The 18,155-nt window shown below is 35.7% G+C and overlaps 1 protein-coding gene across 1 annotated transcript in view; it reads right to left on the bottom strand.

Moving 5' to 3' along the window:
• Nucleotides 1-14,295, bottom strand: part of RBL2 (RB transcriptional corepressor like 2) — a 42,251-nt gene extending 27,956 nt beyond the window's left edge. The window contains exons 1-7 of the mRNA XM_032486323.1: nt 14,053-14,295; nt 11,502-11,632; nt 9,023-9,223; nt 5,508-5,572; nt 2,143-2,271; nt 285-445; nt 128-192 (exon numbers count right to left, since the gene is read on the bottom strand). Of these exons, the coding sequence (XP_032342214.1) occupies nt 128-192; nt 285-445; nt 2,143-2,271; nt 5,508-5,572; nt 9,023-9,223; nt 11,502-11,632; nt 14,053-14,295 (995 nt within the window). The remainder of the gene's footprint in view (nt 1-127; nt 193-284; nt 446-2,142; nt 2,272-5,507; nt 5,573-9,022; nt 9,224-11,501; nt 11,633-14,052) is intronic.
• Between the last annotated feature and the right edge of the window lie 3,860 nt (nt 14,296-18,155).

The raw sequence follows: 18,155 nt of genomic DNA, 5'->3' as shown, positions 1-18,155 counted from the left end.
ACTTTTCCATATTCTCCCACAAAACATATTCTAAATTTCCAGGTTAGAAACAATAAAAATATGAAACTCAAGTTTCCTAAACACACAATTTAAAGTATTAAGACACTTTTATAACAGAAGTACTCACAAACTCTCCCCGAAATTCCCAGGTTCTAAAAAACCAGTAAGATTTTCTTCTTTTCCCTTAAGGAGCTATGATGAAAGAAAAGATTTTTAAGTCATCATATTAAATTAAATCCTTGCCCAGAAAATATTTTCACATTACTTATTTACTGTTTACACACCTTTTTTTCATAAAGTTTCCTAATATAGGGTTTCCAGAAATGTTCCTTTATTCCCTTTGCTTCCAAAACTAGGCCATCATGTAAGGAACAGAGTTTCTCAATGACACAAGGTGGGTCAGAGGAAGGTTTAGAATCCTTAGCATGAAAATCTTCAGATAGGCCTATGATGGATAGAATCACAGAACAGAGATATCAGGTAGCATTTAATAAGCTAACATGGAATAAACTAAAATATAAATAATAGTCTAATCAGCATACGAGTTAGCATCTGAGTGTACAGGAAATAGAGTGTAAGGGCCTAATTTGACTCTATTTAAGTATGCTTAAAAAACAGCAAATAGAGGTGAAGAGTATCACTAGTCAATAGATTTCAGTTACTCAATTACCTATCTGGAGATGGTTAAAAAAGAAAAATTAAACAAGTAATTTAGTATATTGTTACAAGATCTAAAAAGGACAAAAATAAAATATAAATTTGCCAATAAGACTTACATTCAAATAAAAAATACCACTTTGAAAAAAATTATTGTTCAAATACATACTCTTGATATATTTTTATTTAACTATATTAGATGTATTTATCATACTAATTTACAGCTATTCTTGCCCTAGACTCAATGCAAGGGAAAAAAAATACATAAAAGAGGGGAAAACTGAAGGGAAGTAGCTGTATAGAAACATAAAGAGAATTAGGACAAGGTCTACTTTATAGCACAGGGAACTATATTCAAAATCTTGTAGTAACTTAAAATGAAAAAGAATATGAAAAATACATACATCTATATATGTGTGTGTGTATGCGCATAACTGAATCACCATCCTGTACACCAGAGACTAACACAACACTGTATATCAACTATACTTCAAACAAACAAATAAACAAACAGCTAGGACAGAAATAAAAGAAAGGACAGAATATGAAGAACACTAAATTTACCAAACCAGGAGCAACTGAAGTAACTAACTCCACTAACTTTAAAAATCTACGTTGATAAACAAGAAGTTCATACTCTACAGCACAGGGAACTATATTCAGTATCTTGTAGTAACTTATGGTTAAAAGAAATAAGAAAATGAATATATATATATGTTCCTGTATGACTGAAGTATTATGCTGTATGCCAGAAATTGATGTAACACTATAAACTGACTATACTTCAATAAAAATATATTAAAAAGAAATCTACCTTGAGAGTGAGGCAAGCTGAAATTCTAACTGTAACTACCCTGAAACTGACAATCTCTCAGAATCCTACCATAGTATTATTTAAATAGCAGCAGCATTATATATTAGCTCTATAAATACTTTTCAATATTTGCTTTGTAAATCATAATTCAGTCTCTTACTATATATCATTCATAGAAATTATATACCTTAAAACCTATTAAATACATTGCCAAAATAATCTTCATTTCCACACATCTTTTAGTTTAAAGTTCTACTTATTTTAGAAAGTTACTCCTCTTCTGTAGAACAGATGTGAAACGAAGACTCTGTCAATAAATCTGCTTTGACTTCCTACTGTGTGTCAAGCATGAAACTTGCCAATGTTAAAAATCATTGTCAGTTTTAATGTCATCTTTGCTACTCCAGGTTTCTAAAGTTTTTCTTCTTGTTGAGTATATATTTCAGAAACTTCTAATACTGTCATCTAACACTTTAAACTCTGTGACATTTGCAATAGCTTTTCCCATAAATATTGTAACAGAGAGCTCAACTCCTAATTATTAGTACTCTGATAACTATGATGATGATTTTCAGAGCACTTCTGCTCCTTGATGCTAGATATATACAACTCCCAAGAATAAACATATGTAGAAATGTGAGCTGTCCGTTAGTCCTTCATTACAAACTTACCTTTAAAATTAGGGTTCACAAGTTCTTTACGATTGGAACACTGAAGGGCATTTCCATAAACTAAGTCCAAAGCACACAGCAGAAGATGATAAGAATTAACTAAATCATCACTAATCATGGGGAAATTACCTACAGGATTATAAACAAGTAGAATTAAATTTGCATAGACTTTACAGTATTTTTTAAAATAATTTCTTTCTTTAATTACAATGACAATATACAACAGTATACAAAGCTGACTCAAGAGCTACATAAATTGCTTTAGGAAATTTACATTTTTAAATATTACCCTTATAGTTTAATTTCTAAGAGTTTAATGAAAACCAAAACTTCACTAAAAATGCCATTCATTCACTCAATATTCATTAAAGAAGCATTTACTAAATGCCAAAATTTTATCACCATTGGTTTTTCTTTTGAAAATTCTGAACACAAACAATTTCATAAATTATCTCAAACTGTAAGAAATTGTTTTGTACGAAAATACTTTAGCCAAGAAAACTGATAGAAATACTTAGATGGGAAAAGCTGAAAAAATGATTCATATAATTATTTTTTCATGTAGGTATTCTAAATAGACCAAGAACTATCATCAGACTTCTAACTGTAATATTTTAAATACTTTTTGACATATTAATACAAGTTCATATAAATTAATGCAACAGGACCACAACTAAAGATATTTTGGTTCTGCAGCTAACATCCCAGGAATAATTGCTGATGTTTGGTAACAAAGAAAAAAGAAACCCAAACTTAAACCTACAGAAACTTGTCCTGTCTGCAGTGCTGGTTTTATGCTAACAGTGAAAGCAATTTTTACAGGTGGTTAAAGAGTTTTATTATTCTTAGAAACTAAGAAATATTTCTAGATTTTTTAATATCTTCAAATATATCCTTTATTTCATTACATACTCATACAGTATGTATATGCTTCATATTGATTTTACATTCTTATAACATCAGATGAATTCAATTTAAATAGCCAACATATACCTGAAGCATTATTTCTAAACCCTGACATTTTCACACTAAATGTCTACCCAATGCACACATGCACGCACACATGCACTCACACTTTGTAGCAGGCTTTTTTCTCTTCTTTCCCCTAAAGAAAATTACCACTTACCTCAGCATATCAGGATAAATAATAATTTTTTTTTGTATAGATGGAAACATTCAACAAATCAATTTGAATGGATTAAAGAGAAAAAAACATTCTTCCATTGCCAGAGGCAAATAAATAGGTCAAATTTTGCACTGATATAACTAAATGAACTTGCTTGGTTCTGCTATAAAGACGCTTAATATTAAAATATACCCAATTCCTCAAATGTGAAACAGGAAGTGGTACTTACCAGTTTCAAGCCACAAAGCCCATCACACTGACAAGCCTAAACTTGTCACTGGTGTGTACTTGCCACAGAAGGAAAAAAACGGCAGCACAGTAACTTTAACAAAAAGCTGAAATGCCCCTAAAGACCAGAATCTAATTTAAACTCCAGTACTCTCCCAAATTGATATACTTTACATTTCTATTCCTGACTTTAGGAATAAATCTGTGTGAGATATTTTATCTTTCAATCAAAGATAACCTGTTTAACCTCAAGAGTTGGCTATTTATCAGGAATTAAGACTCGGGATCTCAAGCAAAACAGAAGTGGCACCTAATGGTCTTCAGGCCACATTCAGGGTCCTTCATGAAGACAAGCCCAAACTTGTCGCTGATCTGTACTTGCCATAAGAAGCCAACAGAGATAGCAGGCAAAAGTTAGCTTATTTATCAGGAACGAGGTAATCTGGGATGCCCACTGTTGCAAAGTCATGAAAAAGGTGGCTAAAAAAGAGTACACTTCCCCCCAAATAACGAAATCAAGAACTGAATAAAACCAACTAAATTACTTTAATAGAAAAGATCCTAGTGAATCATAAAAGATCATAGTGCTGGATTGTGAGCAGACAAGAGCTCTTCAGATCACACAACTACAGACTGGATTAATAATAGTGAGGTAAAACTCAAACACTGAGTAAGCTGCAGAGACAAAAAATATACCACTCCAGCTGGTCAAGTGAGACCAAAGCCTAAATAAGGACAATTCTTTTCTAATAATTTATATAGTACCAAATACTTACTCCCAAGTACACATACACCATGAAAGACATGAAACAGATAAAAATCCCCAAAGTCAGATACACCTGTCCATAATCTACTGACAAGATTAATATCATATATAATAGCAGACACAGTAAACCAAGTGGCAGAAAGTGTAACCACCACAAAAACAGTCTACATGCTCTTAAGTCTTTCCATATTTCATGCCACTGATCACACCACCTTCATTTCCACTGAAGAAACACCCAGTGTAATGGAAAGCAAAAATAAATGAGAGCTTATTTTTGACAAAAGAAAGGTTTTTCTTTTCAATCAAGAAAAGGAAGGAAGGATAAGCTCTAACCTAACTAACTAGAAAGGACCAGCTGCAATGAGACAAACTCTGACACCGATGGAGTGACATGTTCCTGCTGGAGAGCCTTCATATCCAGCATGAAACCACAGCTAGACCTGGATTCAAACCCTAGATCTGTTTCTAGTTGCTAGTTTCTGGGTCTCCATTACTTACTCCTTAAAAGTAAGTAAGTTGGGCTAGTTGATCTAATAACGAGAATCTCTTATATTTATGAAACACTTTCCAGCTCTATGATTATTTGATTTCAATTATGAACTTTATTAGGCTATCTTAACAGCAAAGGCATTCTACACAGTCAAGAAAAAAGCTATGTAACTAATGTAACCGTAATTTCTTTTCTTCTTTAAGTTACTAAGAATCATTTCTACACAGAAATACAGAGAGGACGATAATAATAATAAAAGCATATTTCACTAAATGAAGATGTTGGGCACGTTAAATGAGAAGAGAAGGGAGAGAAAATAAACTGTATGTAAAGGCATTTGATCAAGCATTTTTATCTGAACAAGATGTAAAAAGTAAACTGAACCACTCTTGAGAATGATCAGTCCCACTCAACTAAGTAAGACATGTCTCGTGAAAAATACAGCCCAGGAGATAAGCACAGACACACTAACATGTTTGCAGTCCGTAATTCAGAGATAATACACCTGGAAAAGATGTTGGGTAAGAACAAAATTAAAGGATTTTCCATTTAATAAAAAAAAGTTTGGAATATTGTAAAGAAATTCAAAAGACTCTTATGAAAAGGCAATAACTGAAAAATTAAGAGTCTGGGATTAAAACCCTTGAGAAATTTTTCAGTGAGAATCTTTTCCTGATACATATTTCAGGTTGACAAAAGTAGTACCTGAACTTTGAAATAAACTAATATCTAAATAAATATTACTCTTTTCTTACCTTTTGCATATATAAAAAGCACCCAACAAAAATGGAAAACTTCAGACACGGTACAGGGCTGTCGCCTTTGGGGAAGAAAAAAGTCATGAGATAACAGAAGAATCAGAAAAAGACATCACAAATGACTGTAAATTAGGTGAGAAACAAAACCCACAGTTGAGGGGAGTGACAGCAGATTCACTTCATGTGGAAAATGTGCAGGAAATTCTGCTCAGCCAAGTACTGGTAAGGAAATGGCTGGGAGCAAGGGAAAGCACTCATCTTAGAAGAAAATTCTGAAGAACTATAAAAGCTTTTCCTGGTCAAGATAGGTAAGGCAGAAAAATAAAACGAGTAACAATAGTTCTTTTGATGATATCAACAAGGCTAATGCAGGTTTAAGACCCATATAAGCAGTCAGGTATGTCCTCAACTTTTTCTCCTCTATTATAGCTGATGAACTGTAAACTCTCCCTCCCTAAAGACATTCCAGATTATGTCAAGTCACAAAAGGACTTTCTATTGTAAATTCTGGGATTCCTATAATTCCTTATACTTCTGCCATTAAGAGTGCCTGTTGTAGAGAGGAGGAAGGTGGAAAAAAATAAGAGTATCTGTTGTATTTTGCTAAGTTGTCAGCTAAATGGAGTTTCAGGTCTGTTTTAAACGTGGCTTTTCTACCAAAACCTCTGCCAACATTTAGCTAAGACATCTGTTGGCCTCACATCTCAGTAGTATTATTCTAACAAAGTGCTTTGAAGAGAAGAATCTGAAGACGGGTTTATTCCCACATTGTCATCAGCTTAGTATACTTGCTCTCCATGTGCCTTAGTCTCTTCACCTGCTAAAAAATCATTCTAATATTGTACTTAATTCACCAGTTCACGGCAAGAATTAAATGTCAGTGCTCTGCCTTAAAAAGTAGCCTTCCCACCATAGGCACATGATAAACTATCCAGTTTTGATACCTACTAAGATAAAAGTCAAACTTTTTAGCTTAACCATCAAGCCACTCTAACTTCCAGTTATAAGATAAATAAGTACTAGCAATATAATGTACAACATGGTAAACATAATTAACACTGCTGTATGTTATATATGAAAGTTGTTAAGAGAGTATATCAAATGAGTTCTGATCACAAAGAAAAATTTTTTTCTATTTCTTTAATTTTGTATTTTTATATGAGATGATGGACATTCACTAAACTTACTGTGGTAATCATTTCATGATGCATGTCAGTCAAATCATTATGCTGTACACATTAAACTTCTATAGTGCCGTATGTCAATTATATCTCAATAAAACTAGAAGAAAAAAAACCACTCAAGCCACTCTAAAAACTGGCTCTATATATGACTTGAGAACTCTAGAACAAACTTAACCCACCTAACCAAATTTCCTCTTGTTTTTCTATTTTGGTGTCTTCATACTTTGTCCTCTGCATAGAAGGCTATCTATATCTCCAACTTCACCATCAAAATCCTACCCACTGTTCAGACCTATTTCTACTTATTCCATGGAATCTTACCTAATTGGCTCATAAGTCCTACATTTCTATTATCTTTTGCATTTATACATACCTCTCCCTGACTATACTTACTATAAGCTCTCAAAAAACAGTGACTGTGGATTTGGGGTTTTTTCGGTTTGTTTTCTTTTTAATATTTGTGTCCTACTTAGTACCTAACAAAGTAGTTCATACAGTAAGCTCTCGATAAGTACTCAGTGACAAATTCTGAAAGACTAGTGTGTGAGATGCAGTACTGAGTCGTGGTGAAGCACATTCTGCGGGCAGGCTGCGTAGGCAGACTACCTAAGTTTCAGCAAGAGCTCCACACTTACTAAACTGTACGACCTCGGCCAAATTCCTTAGCCTCTCAAGGGCTTATTTCCCCCACCTGTAATAACAGTATCAACCTCGTAAAGCTGTCATAGCGACTAACTGAAGTAATACAAGTTTAAGTCTTAGAAGAGTCCCTGCCCAATAATAAATGTTCAGTAAATGGTGTACATTATTATCACTGGTATTAGCCAAAAGTACTAATAAAAAGTACACAAGGTGAAGGGGGAGGGATAAATTAGGGGTTTGGGATTAGCAGATACAAACTACTATATATAAAATAAACAAGGTCCTACTGTATAGCACAAGGAACTATATTCAATATCTTGTAATAACCAATAATGAAAAAGAACATAAAAAAGAACATACATACACACATAACTAAATCACTATACTGTACACCAGAAGCTAACACACCATAAGTTAACCACACTTCAATTAAAAAAAAATTTTTAAGAAATTACCATAAAGTTTTTAAAAAATGATAGTGATACAAATATAAAATTTTTAAAGTTATCTTATAATTTTCTTAATTAGAATTAAGTAGTATATGCACCCTAATAAACATCAATGCAAATACAATCTGAAATTATTTTCTATAACACTCCAAAGAAAGAAGTCTTTCTATAAATGATCATATCAGCCTCACCTAGACTCAAAAACAACTTCTATCCAAACTTTAGAATACTTAATTATAAATAGACAATTCCCAAAACTGCAAGCACACTAAACCAGCTGCTTCTATATCAGGGGCTCAACTACAAAAAAATGTACACTGTTTTATTTTTTTGTTTTTCTTTTTTTTTTTGCATTCTTTTTTATTAAAGTATTGTCAGTTACATTGTTTTATTTTTTAAAGCTGTTCACTTAGTGTAAACATCCTTTACAATTTGGAAAAGTTTTATATTAAAAGAGAAGAAAACATTATTCTTTCAACTATAGTAATTCCCTTTCCTCTACTTTTCTTGTCAACATTTTTCTAGTTCTACTTTAAGAACAAATTTCCATTTCTACTTTATGTAAAAACTTTTATGACAAAGGTAGAGAATCTGCATCCCATAATCGCCCATATCTACTAGGAGAGATGGAAAACATTGAGCCAGAGTAAGTTTACAGACTTTGCAGACAAGATCAGAAGCACAATTTCATAACCATTACAGTTCCACTATTCTCCCCTCAATCCAGTTTCTCTACTTTGAATTGGTTGTAAACATCAAAATAGACAGAACAGCCTTTTCAGGGGGATTTGTTACTATTCAGCTAGACTTAAGAGTCAAATAAAGAAATAGTCTATATGTACTATGACATGCAGAAAATAACAGAAATAGTCAATATAGTCAATAATAGAAAATTAAGTAGTCAAATTCTATACCCAAGGTGGCTAATTGGTGAGAATATCTAAGGAAGGTCTGACTTTTGCATTTTTGGTTGCTTAAATGAAAAAAGAAAATTTATTATAAACAAAGTTTTCACACATTATGCAACATGAAAGAAGCCAAATTCTTCAGAGCTAACATACAATGAAAAGAAATTATTATTAAAAGAAACCTATTGGACAAAAAGATTATTTATGAAATCACATTTGTTTCTTACGACAAGCAAAACAAACTTAGGGGAGGGACACAAGCTACAGGATCAAAACTGTAGCACAGACAGACAAATGTGTGTTCCTGCTTAACACATATAAAAACATACCGCTGTTTTCTTCCTCTTTGTTGCCGGGGCTGTTCCTCTTGAGGATACTTAAAAATGTCCTGAAAAATGGGTTCATATTTCTTAAAAATTACAGCAGAAACAGTGAAGTTTCTCTCTAATCTCTCAGTACGTTCTCTGAAATGTGGGGGTAGATTTGCCATGTCTTCCCACTTCTTCATCTTGTTAAAAAATTCAATTAAGCTGATATTAAAAATAAAAAATTAGATTTTTTTTGTAATTAATGCAAAGGTTAAATATACAAATATAGATAATTAAGAGTAAATCAAAATCAACTCTTTAAATTATATTACTTTTAGACAATGATATAAAATCACAACTCATGCCTCTGACCAGCTTACTCTCACAGACTGGCTTATTTCTCTGATCTTCCAAACCTAATTTCCTAGTCTCTTTTTCTGAGATTACAGGGAGGTTTTTTAAAATTATAAAATATGTAATAATACAAAATAAATAATTAACCAGAAAACATAACCAACATTCATGTACCAATTGTCAGATTTAACAAATATTAACCTATCAAATAAATGTTGCCTTGTTGGCTTCAGATTCTACAGAAATAGCCGAACTTCCCATTTGTACTCTCCCCCAATTCCATTTCCGACTCTTATTCCCCAAAGATAACCAACCTTCTAAAGTCAGTCTGAATCCTTCCCATTCATGTTTTTATACTTACTATATGGTTACATATGTACCCATAAAGAGTTAGTAGTATCTTTTGTATATGTGGTTTTAAAATTTTATAAATGATATAATATTATAACTGGCATTCTACAACTTGCTTTCTCATTCAATAATGTTTATGAGATTAATGTTCATATATGTAGATCTAATTCATTCATTTTAATTACTAAAAACATTCCTTCATATGAACTAACTTTTGTGCATTAATTCCCCAACCAATGGAAATTAAGGTGTCTAATTTTTCATTATAACAAAAAAATGCTGTAATGAACACATTCTTGTACATGTATATTACTGTTTCTTTAGGAACTACCACCAATTAGTAGAATTCCTGAGTCAGAGAATATGCATCTTCAACTTTACTAGATACTGCCAAATTTCCCACTTAAGTGACTATGCCAATTTACGCCCTCTCCAATGTATACCAGCAATACAGAGTTCCCATTTCCCTACATAATAACCAAACTGGGTACTATCAGACTTCACGTTTCCCCAGTCTGATGAGAATGAAATATTATCTTAATTTTACTTTGAATTTCCTTGATTACTAATGAGATTGAACATCTTTGCCTGCATCTATTAGCTATGTGAGTTTAGGCCTTCGTGAAATCATACTTTTTAGTAGCTGTTTGTCAATTACTTAACTACTGGTTAGTAGTTCTTTTTATAATTCTGGATATTGATCTTTTGTTACATTATAAATATCTTCTCCCAATCTGCTCTTTGTTTTTAATCCATTTAGTCCATTATGGCAGGAAAGTAAATAATCTGAATCCATAGGTAAAGATTTTTTTAAAAAATTGAGTTTTTGAAATGGAAATAAAACTGAAGACTGGGATATTACTTGCATTAAAATATTAGATAAGTTTAGTTTACTACAGTTTATAACAATGATTCCATAATTCGACCTTTGCTTCTAAAGTTCCTTGTCTGTCACTTAACTGGATTACTCTAACTCCATTTTTCATAATTATACTTTTACACCTTATTTAATTCCACTTCTGCAGGTTTACAGCCCAGGTGTTCAACTCTTTATGCACTGCCTCTTGTTCTTAGGCCTAAATATAACTCAGGATTGAGTTCAAGGTTAATAAACAGACTACAGCTAAAAGATTACATTTCTTGTTAACTATTTAAATAGTAAGTTATTTTTTTAAACCAGTACGTCCATAAATTTTGACAGTGGTATTTCCCCTGAAATGCCAAATATCCTTTTTCCACCAATCTTTAATAAGCCATGAGAAAATTAACCCAAAAGATACAAATAATAAATGTAATCAATTCATTTACACAACAGATTGAAAAAGCAACTTCTGTGTCCTCTTTAAAATATTATTTGACCCTGTCTATAATTGATTATAATAGTGTTGCTTATCTCCCAAACAGGAAACTGAGTATTTATATGTTCTTTATATAAGATACAAGTCCCATGCATGTAGTTCTAAGTTTAATATCATATTTTATTTACCTTTTCAATCTAGAGTATCCTATTTAGAATTCTCCCTATATTACACAATGACAAGTCATAATCTTTAATAGTAAACTCTTAATACAAGTGCTTAATACATTAAAAGCTAAATATTTTTCATCAAAGAAATAAAATATAATGGATACTAACTTAGATGTGGTAAAGGAAAACCATGACCTAGATCTAAATTTAGCACTCCATAGGTACAAATGCTCAGAAAATGACCAACAAAGAGGTTTCTTACTGTCACTATGATTTATGAGCTTTTATATTAGTCACATTCTATTTCACAAACTCCAGCATAATTACCTCTGCTCTGAACATCTCAGGATTCTAGTTAAAGATACATAGTTTCCTTCAACTGTTCCTTTGCTTACAGTTGGCACAGATTTTCTGCAAGCCACATATAAGGCACATGCTAACCAATGAAGATCATTTCCCTGTAAAATAAAAGAAAATGGATTTTTAGCTGGTGAGCTATAGATATTTCAATATTAAAAATTCCTGTTTAAATTGAAAGTGTTATTTAAATGCTTGTGGGAAACGGTATTTTCAGTGATGGCTCTGTCCCATGTGCTCTTCTTACAATGTGACCATGGCATTCTTCCACTGAGAGGTAGGAGTTTGTGTTCTCTCACTTTGAACTGTCTCAACCAGCAGCACAGGTGAAAGTGATGTTATGTAACTTTCAAGATCATAAAAGGCAATACAGATTTAATGTCTCTCTTAGGACACAGACCTTGGAAGTCCCAGCAAGGGAGTAGATCACTTGGGTAAATTACTCAACAGTTGCAGAGGCTCAATTTTCTTATCTAAGGGCTGTGAGAGTTGAGTCACAAGTATAAAGCACAGAAAATACAAGAAATCAAGAGATAAAATTCTCTAACCAGTATTCTCTATTAAATATCATAGGAGCTTTATTTTCTATTGTACACGCCCATGAGGCTGACACCCCATATTATCTCACAGCATACCTGACCACTAGTTCCACAAGGGTGGAGACTTTAATGCTTTGTGCACTGCTCCATCCCAGCACCTACACTACAGTGTCTGGCAAAGAACAGGCGATCAGAAAATATTTGGTAAATGAATAAATGCTCATTCATTTACTGGGTAAAGAATCTGAGATCAAAGACTTTAACAAATTGAGTAATCAAACATGTATTTTCAAAAATAATTTACTAACCATTTGTTACATCACTTGCTTATACAATACTGGGCTTCATACCACTTAACCTCTGTGAGTTGAAATACCTCAGCTGTGTGGTGATAATGCTTGTTCTAATTTCAGGGTTATCCTGAGGGTAAAATAAGACCTTATTTGGAGGCACTTACGCCCATCACCAAAAAAGAGTCCTTCTCAACTGGGGCGGGTATAACTCAGTGGTAGAGCATGTGCTTAGCATGCACAAGGTCCTGGGTTCAATCCTTGGTACCTCCATTGAAAAATAAATAAATAAAACATAATTACCGCCCCCCTCCCCCCTCAAAAAAGTCCTCTTCGTCTCACCACAGGAACCACTGGGAAATAAACAGGAACATGGCCTATTCAGTCAGATCACCTAAGTATGTGAAAGAGCTTTGTAAACTCTAAAGCACTGTGTATACGAGTGATCTGTACGCCAGAAACCACACATCACCTTATTTAACCATTCCGAACAGCTCTGTAAGGTAGGTAAAAATATCTCAAATTTACATATCACCAAATTGAGTTTGGAGTGGTTAAGTAAATTGCTCGAAGTCATCAAGATCGGTCAAGTTCTAAAGCCACTATAATACTAGTATTTTTCCCCCTATAGAGGTAACAATGGGGAGAAAGAAAGGGGATTAAAATTCTATTAATACCAGAATAAAAAAAATTATCTTAGTGAGTGACATATAGGCAAAAACATCCTACTGTAGTTAAATAACACTTCTGTTAGGCCTTAAAACATCCCGAGCCTATTCGCTCCACTCTCCACAAACTCTAAAAACAACTTAAGAAAATCATACGGCATCCTGTTTAAATACCACACGCACGGCAGTCAAACAGAGGATAAACAATCCAGACTTCCGTGTCACTTCCCATTGGCCCATAAGGGGGAGGTGCCTACAGAGTTGAGCCTCACTGGCTAGAATGGCCATTTTTCTCATCTGGAAGCCCCGTCCGAAGAAAGGGACAAAAACATGTCTAGATCACAGCGACTGTAAGAGTCCTGTGCATCGTCTTGGGTGACCAATAGGTCCTCAAGGTTGTCGCAGTCCTGACTCCCTAGTAAGAAATGCATGTCTATATCCAGGTAGGCAGAAAGCCCATTTCATTTGCTCTGGGGGAAGATTCGTCTTTGTTTACACAAACACACACGCAGCCCGAAACCTAACAACGCATTTACTCAAACGGATGCAATGCCTGGACAAAGGCAATTTCGAACTGAAGAAGCCTGGAAACGGAGGCGCTAAAGTCGTGTTAATTTCCGTGCGAACACAGGCAAGTCCTCTCACCTCGCTGGGTACGGTCTTGACAATTGCACCTGTTCATTCTGCCAACAAGGCGGTTGTATTTTTGTAATCAGACCCCAGCCCAACCTCAGCCTCGCGGTGCTACTTTAGGGCAAGAGCTAGTCCCTCTTCGGAACCCAAGAGGGAAGAGCAGAGAGATCGAATTCACTTTCAGGGTCGCTGGCTTTTCAAAAGCCAGGTTTCTGGGACGAAGCTGCGCAGAGAGGATTCCCTCTGCACTCCAGGCTGGGGACCCAGAGAGCCAGGGCCGCCCGAGGGGTGCCCGCGGGACGCCGGGCGGGGGTTAGAAGGGGCCCCACTCCCCGCGGCAGGGCGCGACCACTAGGCCCCAACAGCCGCTCGTCTCCTCCCCTGGGCGCACCTCCAGCGTGTAGCTCTCGCTCATGCTCCGGTAGCTGTCCCAGGCCTCGGCCCGCGCCGCCTCGTCCATGTTCAGGCGGCTGCACAGCTCGTCGAACCGCTGCTGGGTTTGAGGGGCCGGCGACCGGGCCGGCTGCGCGGCATCCTCCGCCTCGCCGTCGTCTTCCTCCTCCTCGTCCGAGGCCGCCGCCGCCGCCGGAGGGGGAGGCGGGGGCGGCGGCGACTGGTCGCCTCCCGACGGCATAGCACACACCTGGCCGGCGGGTCCTCAGGTGAGGTGAGGGCCCGGGCCCGCAGCCATTCAAACCGCGAAGCGCCCGCCGGTCGGCCGCCCGCACGGCGACTGCGCCGTCGCCAACGGCGCTGGACCTCCCGTCGGCACCCGTAGTTCCCAGCACGGCCTGCTGGGAAATGTAGTCCAGGCCGGAGGCCCACGGGGGTCAAACAGTATACTAAAAATCAGCTCTTTTTGTAGTCTTCCTCGGGCTGAAATAAAAGCGACTTCTCTACGTTTCTAATACCTCCTCATCGGGACACCATTAAGCAGGGCTGTGCTGAAGAGAAAACAAACCGGAGACATTGACTTCTGAAGGTTTAGTGTACAAGGTGTCCCCCAAAATAATACTCATCACTTGCGTGTTCTTATCTAAAAAATGAAGATACTAATAAGGGCGTGAATTTGCCTAAATTTCGGCGCCGCTCCTAATTTCTAGTTCTTCCTTATGCTTTAATTTTATATGAGACGTTCAAATAATTATTGGATTATTTTTTTAGGTAGGAATTTTACCCCATAGGGCGAATGAAGTTCACTATAAGTGACATATTTGTACTATTCTCAGTCCTGCAATTGGCTTAACTTTATTCCTTTATTTTTATTTTGCTTTCTCTTTTCAAGTCTATATGAATCACTTTATTTCCAATCCTCTTTGATTTATAAGTGGTTATGGTATAAAACATTTTCATGTGCGAGGTGCCATAAGGCATTGCTCTTTTTTTTTTTTTTTTTTTTTGCCGTGGGATCACTTTGCTTTGTCTTCACTGACCATTAGAATCCAGCCACTCTACTGTGAGGAAGCCCAGGTGTCTTAGAAAAGCCTATTGTCAAAGATAAACAAAGCCGGGTGTCATTAAAGGGATGAAAACAGATTTTATTGTCACTACCGACAGTAGGGGAAAGAGCTGAGCTCTGTTCTGATTTTTGCAGAGGTAATTGGAAATTTAAAGGGAGAATGAAAGAATAGGGATGGGAGAGAGCAGAGCTCCAGCAAAGAATTAGGAGAGGTTGATGAGTGTAAATGTGATTAGTCCAGCTGTGCCTGCTGGCTGGCAATTTGTTGAAGTTAGGATTCTATTCTCCCGCAGAGACTGGGAAACAGAGGCCCGTTCCTTCCTGATGATTAAATTTCAAAGGAAGGGCTTTCAGGTCATTGGTAATGATACTCCAGATTTGTAGGAGATACAGTCGGCCCTCAGTATAAGCAAGTTGCCCTCACTATACGCAGATTGCGTATCCGCAGATTCAACCAACTGTGAATCCAAAAAAAAAAAAAAAAAAAAAAAATCCAAAAAGCTGGCTAGAACAAACTGTAAATTCTGGCAGCATTGAGCTTTCTCAGGCAGGCATTTTAATAGGGGGCTGGAGTCATCATAGGGCAAAGGCGTATGCTACTAGAAGCCATGCTAAAGTTTGAGCATCTCTTAGGACAGGGCTTTGGATGAGAGTTCTCCCATTCTCACCATGCACGTAGGACCTGCGGCCCCTGGCCCGCAGCCCCAGACATGTTGAATGAGCCAGTTTGGAAGCAGATTCTCCAGCCTCCAGTCAAGCTGTCCCAACTAACGCTGTGTGGAGCAGAGATGAATCTTCCATTGGTCCTTGCCCAGCTGCAGATCTGTGAGCAGAAGAAATGATTATTACTGTTTCAAGTCATGCAGTTGTAGGATGGCTTGTTATGCAGCAATACATAATCAAACACATATTAAGTATAAAACATGTATCTATCAATTATCATGAAAGAAAAAAATTACTTAATAATTGAATTTTTTCTTGGTAATTTTTTATGCCTCCACTAGTCTCACCAGTAGATTAATTTTTTTAACCTTGAAAAGCTAAAATTACGTAATAGTTAACGTTAACATTCCTTCAAAAAAGAACCACTTTTGATAAAGGAGATGAACTGACTTGGACATAGCTTTTGAGCAAATTATTAAGAATAGACTTGAAATTAGATTTCTAGACTACGCTTACCAAACATTTATTTCCCTATCTCCTTCTCCTCCTAGAATGTAAGACCATAAATAGCAGTCATCTAAAAGTAAATTTTACCTTTACATTATTTCTATGACCCTAAAATATATGACTTTACTGTGAAACTTCACATAAACATTTTATATGATAAAACACAGTGGTCTTCAAAGTTTTTGGTCATGTCCACCAAAAATAATTAGCTTCTAGCATATTTTAAAGTTGGCATCTAAAAGTTTTCATTAAAAGTTTGATCAGGAGCAAAGGATGCAAAGGAGCAAAATATCCAGCATGTAACTACAAACTTCAAAAAATAAAACTGTTACTCAACTTGAAATACAGCCAACGGACCCTAAATAGCATAGCAAATACTCACTATCATCCATTTAAAAAATACATGAATGGGGAGTCAGGGGTATAGCACATGCTTGGTGTGCACAAGGTCCTGGGTTCAATCCCCAGTGCCTCTGTTACAGAAATAAATAAATAAATACATACATACATACATACATACATACCAAACAAAGAATTTGAATGGACATTTCTCCAAAGAAGTAATACAAATGCCCAATAACAAGCACATGAAAAGATACTCAACATTAAAAACAAATTCTCTTTAACAATCAGACATTTTACATCATTCCTTTTTCTACTATCCCAACAAAATTTTATCCTAATATATTTTGTGCTTGGAATTCCCTTATTAATCTCTTTAATAGTTTTTCCTTTCAGCAAAAATCAACATACAAATGAATTTTTTCAAGTATTCCTCTGTTTATTCTTTTAGGTCAGATTCATGGAGGTATAATTTGCATGCAGTAAAATTCACTCTTTTAAATGTACGGTTCTATGATTTTTGACAAATACATACAGTCATGTCCACCACAACCAAGATACAGAACATTTCCGTCACCCTAAATGTTTCCTATGTCCCTTTGTAGTAAACTCCTCCTCATATAGCCCCTGGCAACCACTGATCAGTTTTCTGTCTCCGTAACTGCCTGTTTCCAAAGCGTCATATAAATATATACATACAATACATAGCCTTTGAGTCTGACTTCTTTCAACTTAGCATAATACTCTACAGATTCATCCAAGTTGTTGCATGTGTCAGTAGTGCAGTCCTTTTTATTGGTAAGTAGCACTCCATTGTGCAAATGTTTATTCATTGTGCCAATGTTTATTTATCCATTCACCAGTTGAAGAAATCTTGGTTGTTTCCAGTTTTTGGTAATTATGAGAAAAGCTACCATAACATTTACCTATATGTTTCTGTATGACACATGTTACTGTTACTCGGGTAAACATCTAGCAGTGAGTTATGGACTGAATGTTTGTGTCATCCCCACCCACACACCCCACCCTCACCCAGCAAGTTCATATATTGAGGCCCTAACCCCCAATGATTGTATTTGGAGATAGGACTTTTATTAGGTAATTATGATTAAATGAGATCATAAGTGTGGGACCTTAATCCAATAGGAATGGTGGCCTTATTAAGAAGGCCACACTTGTGCACCAAGGAAGGGCCATGTGGGCACACAGTGAGAAGGTGCCCAGGTACCTGTAAAATTTTCTGATACTAACTACTATCTATAAAATAGATAAACAACAAGGTCCTGCTGTATAGCACAGGGAACTATATTTGATATCTTGTAATAGCCTGTAATGAAAAAGAATATGTCATTTAAAAATTCCCTTTACTACAATTTAGTGGAATTTGTGAGAATGTAAATGTATGCATGTTTGTTCAGTACACCAATAATCTAGAAAATGGGGTGATCAGAGTGTGCTCTTTGTCGGGAAAGCATCATGAAAATGGGGATACAGAACTAACAGGATTTGGAGGGGGGAAAGAG

The sequence above is a fragment of the Camelus ferus genome, chromosome 9, assembly GCF_009834535.1.
Source record: "Camelus ferus isolate YT-003-E chromosome 9, BCGSAC_Cfer_1.0, whole genome shotgun sequence".
Classification (NCBI taxonomy): domain Eukaryota; kingdom Metazoa; phylum Chordata; class Mammalia; order Artiodactyla; family Camelidae; genus Camelus; species Camelus ferus.
This window is presented reverse-complemented; position numbering and strand designations above follow the sequence as displayed.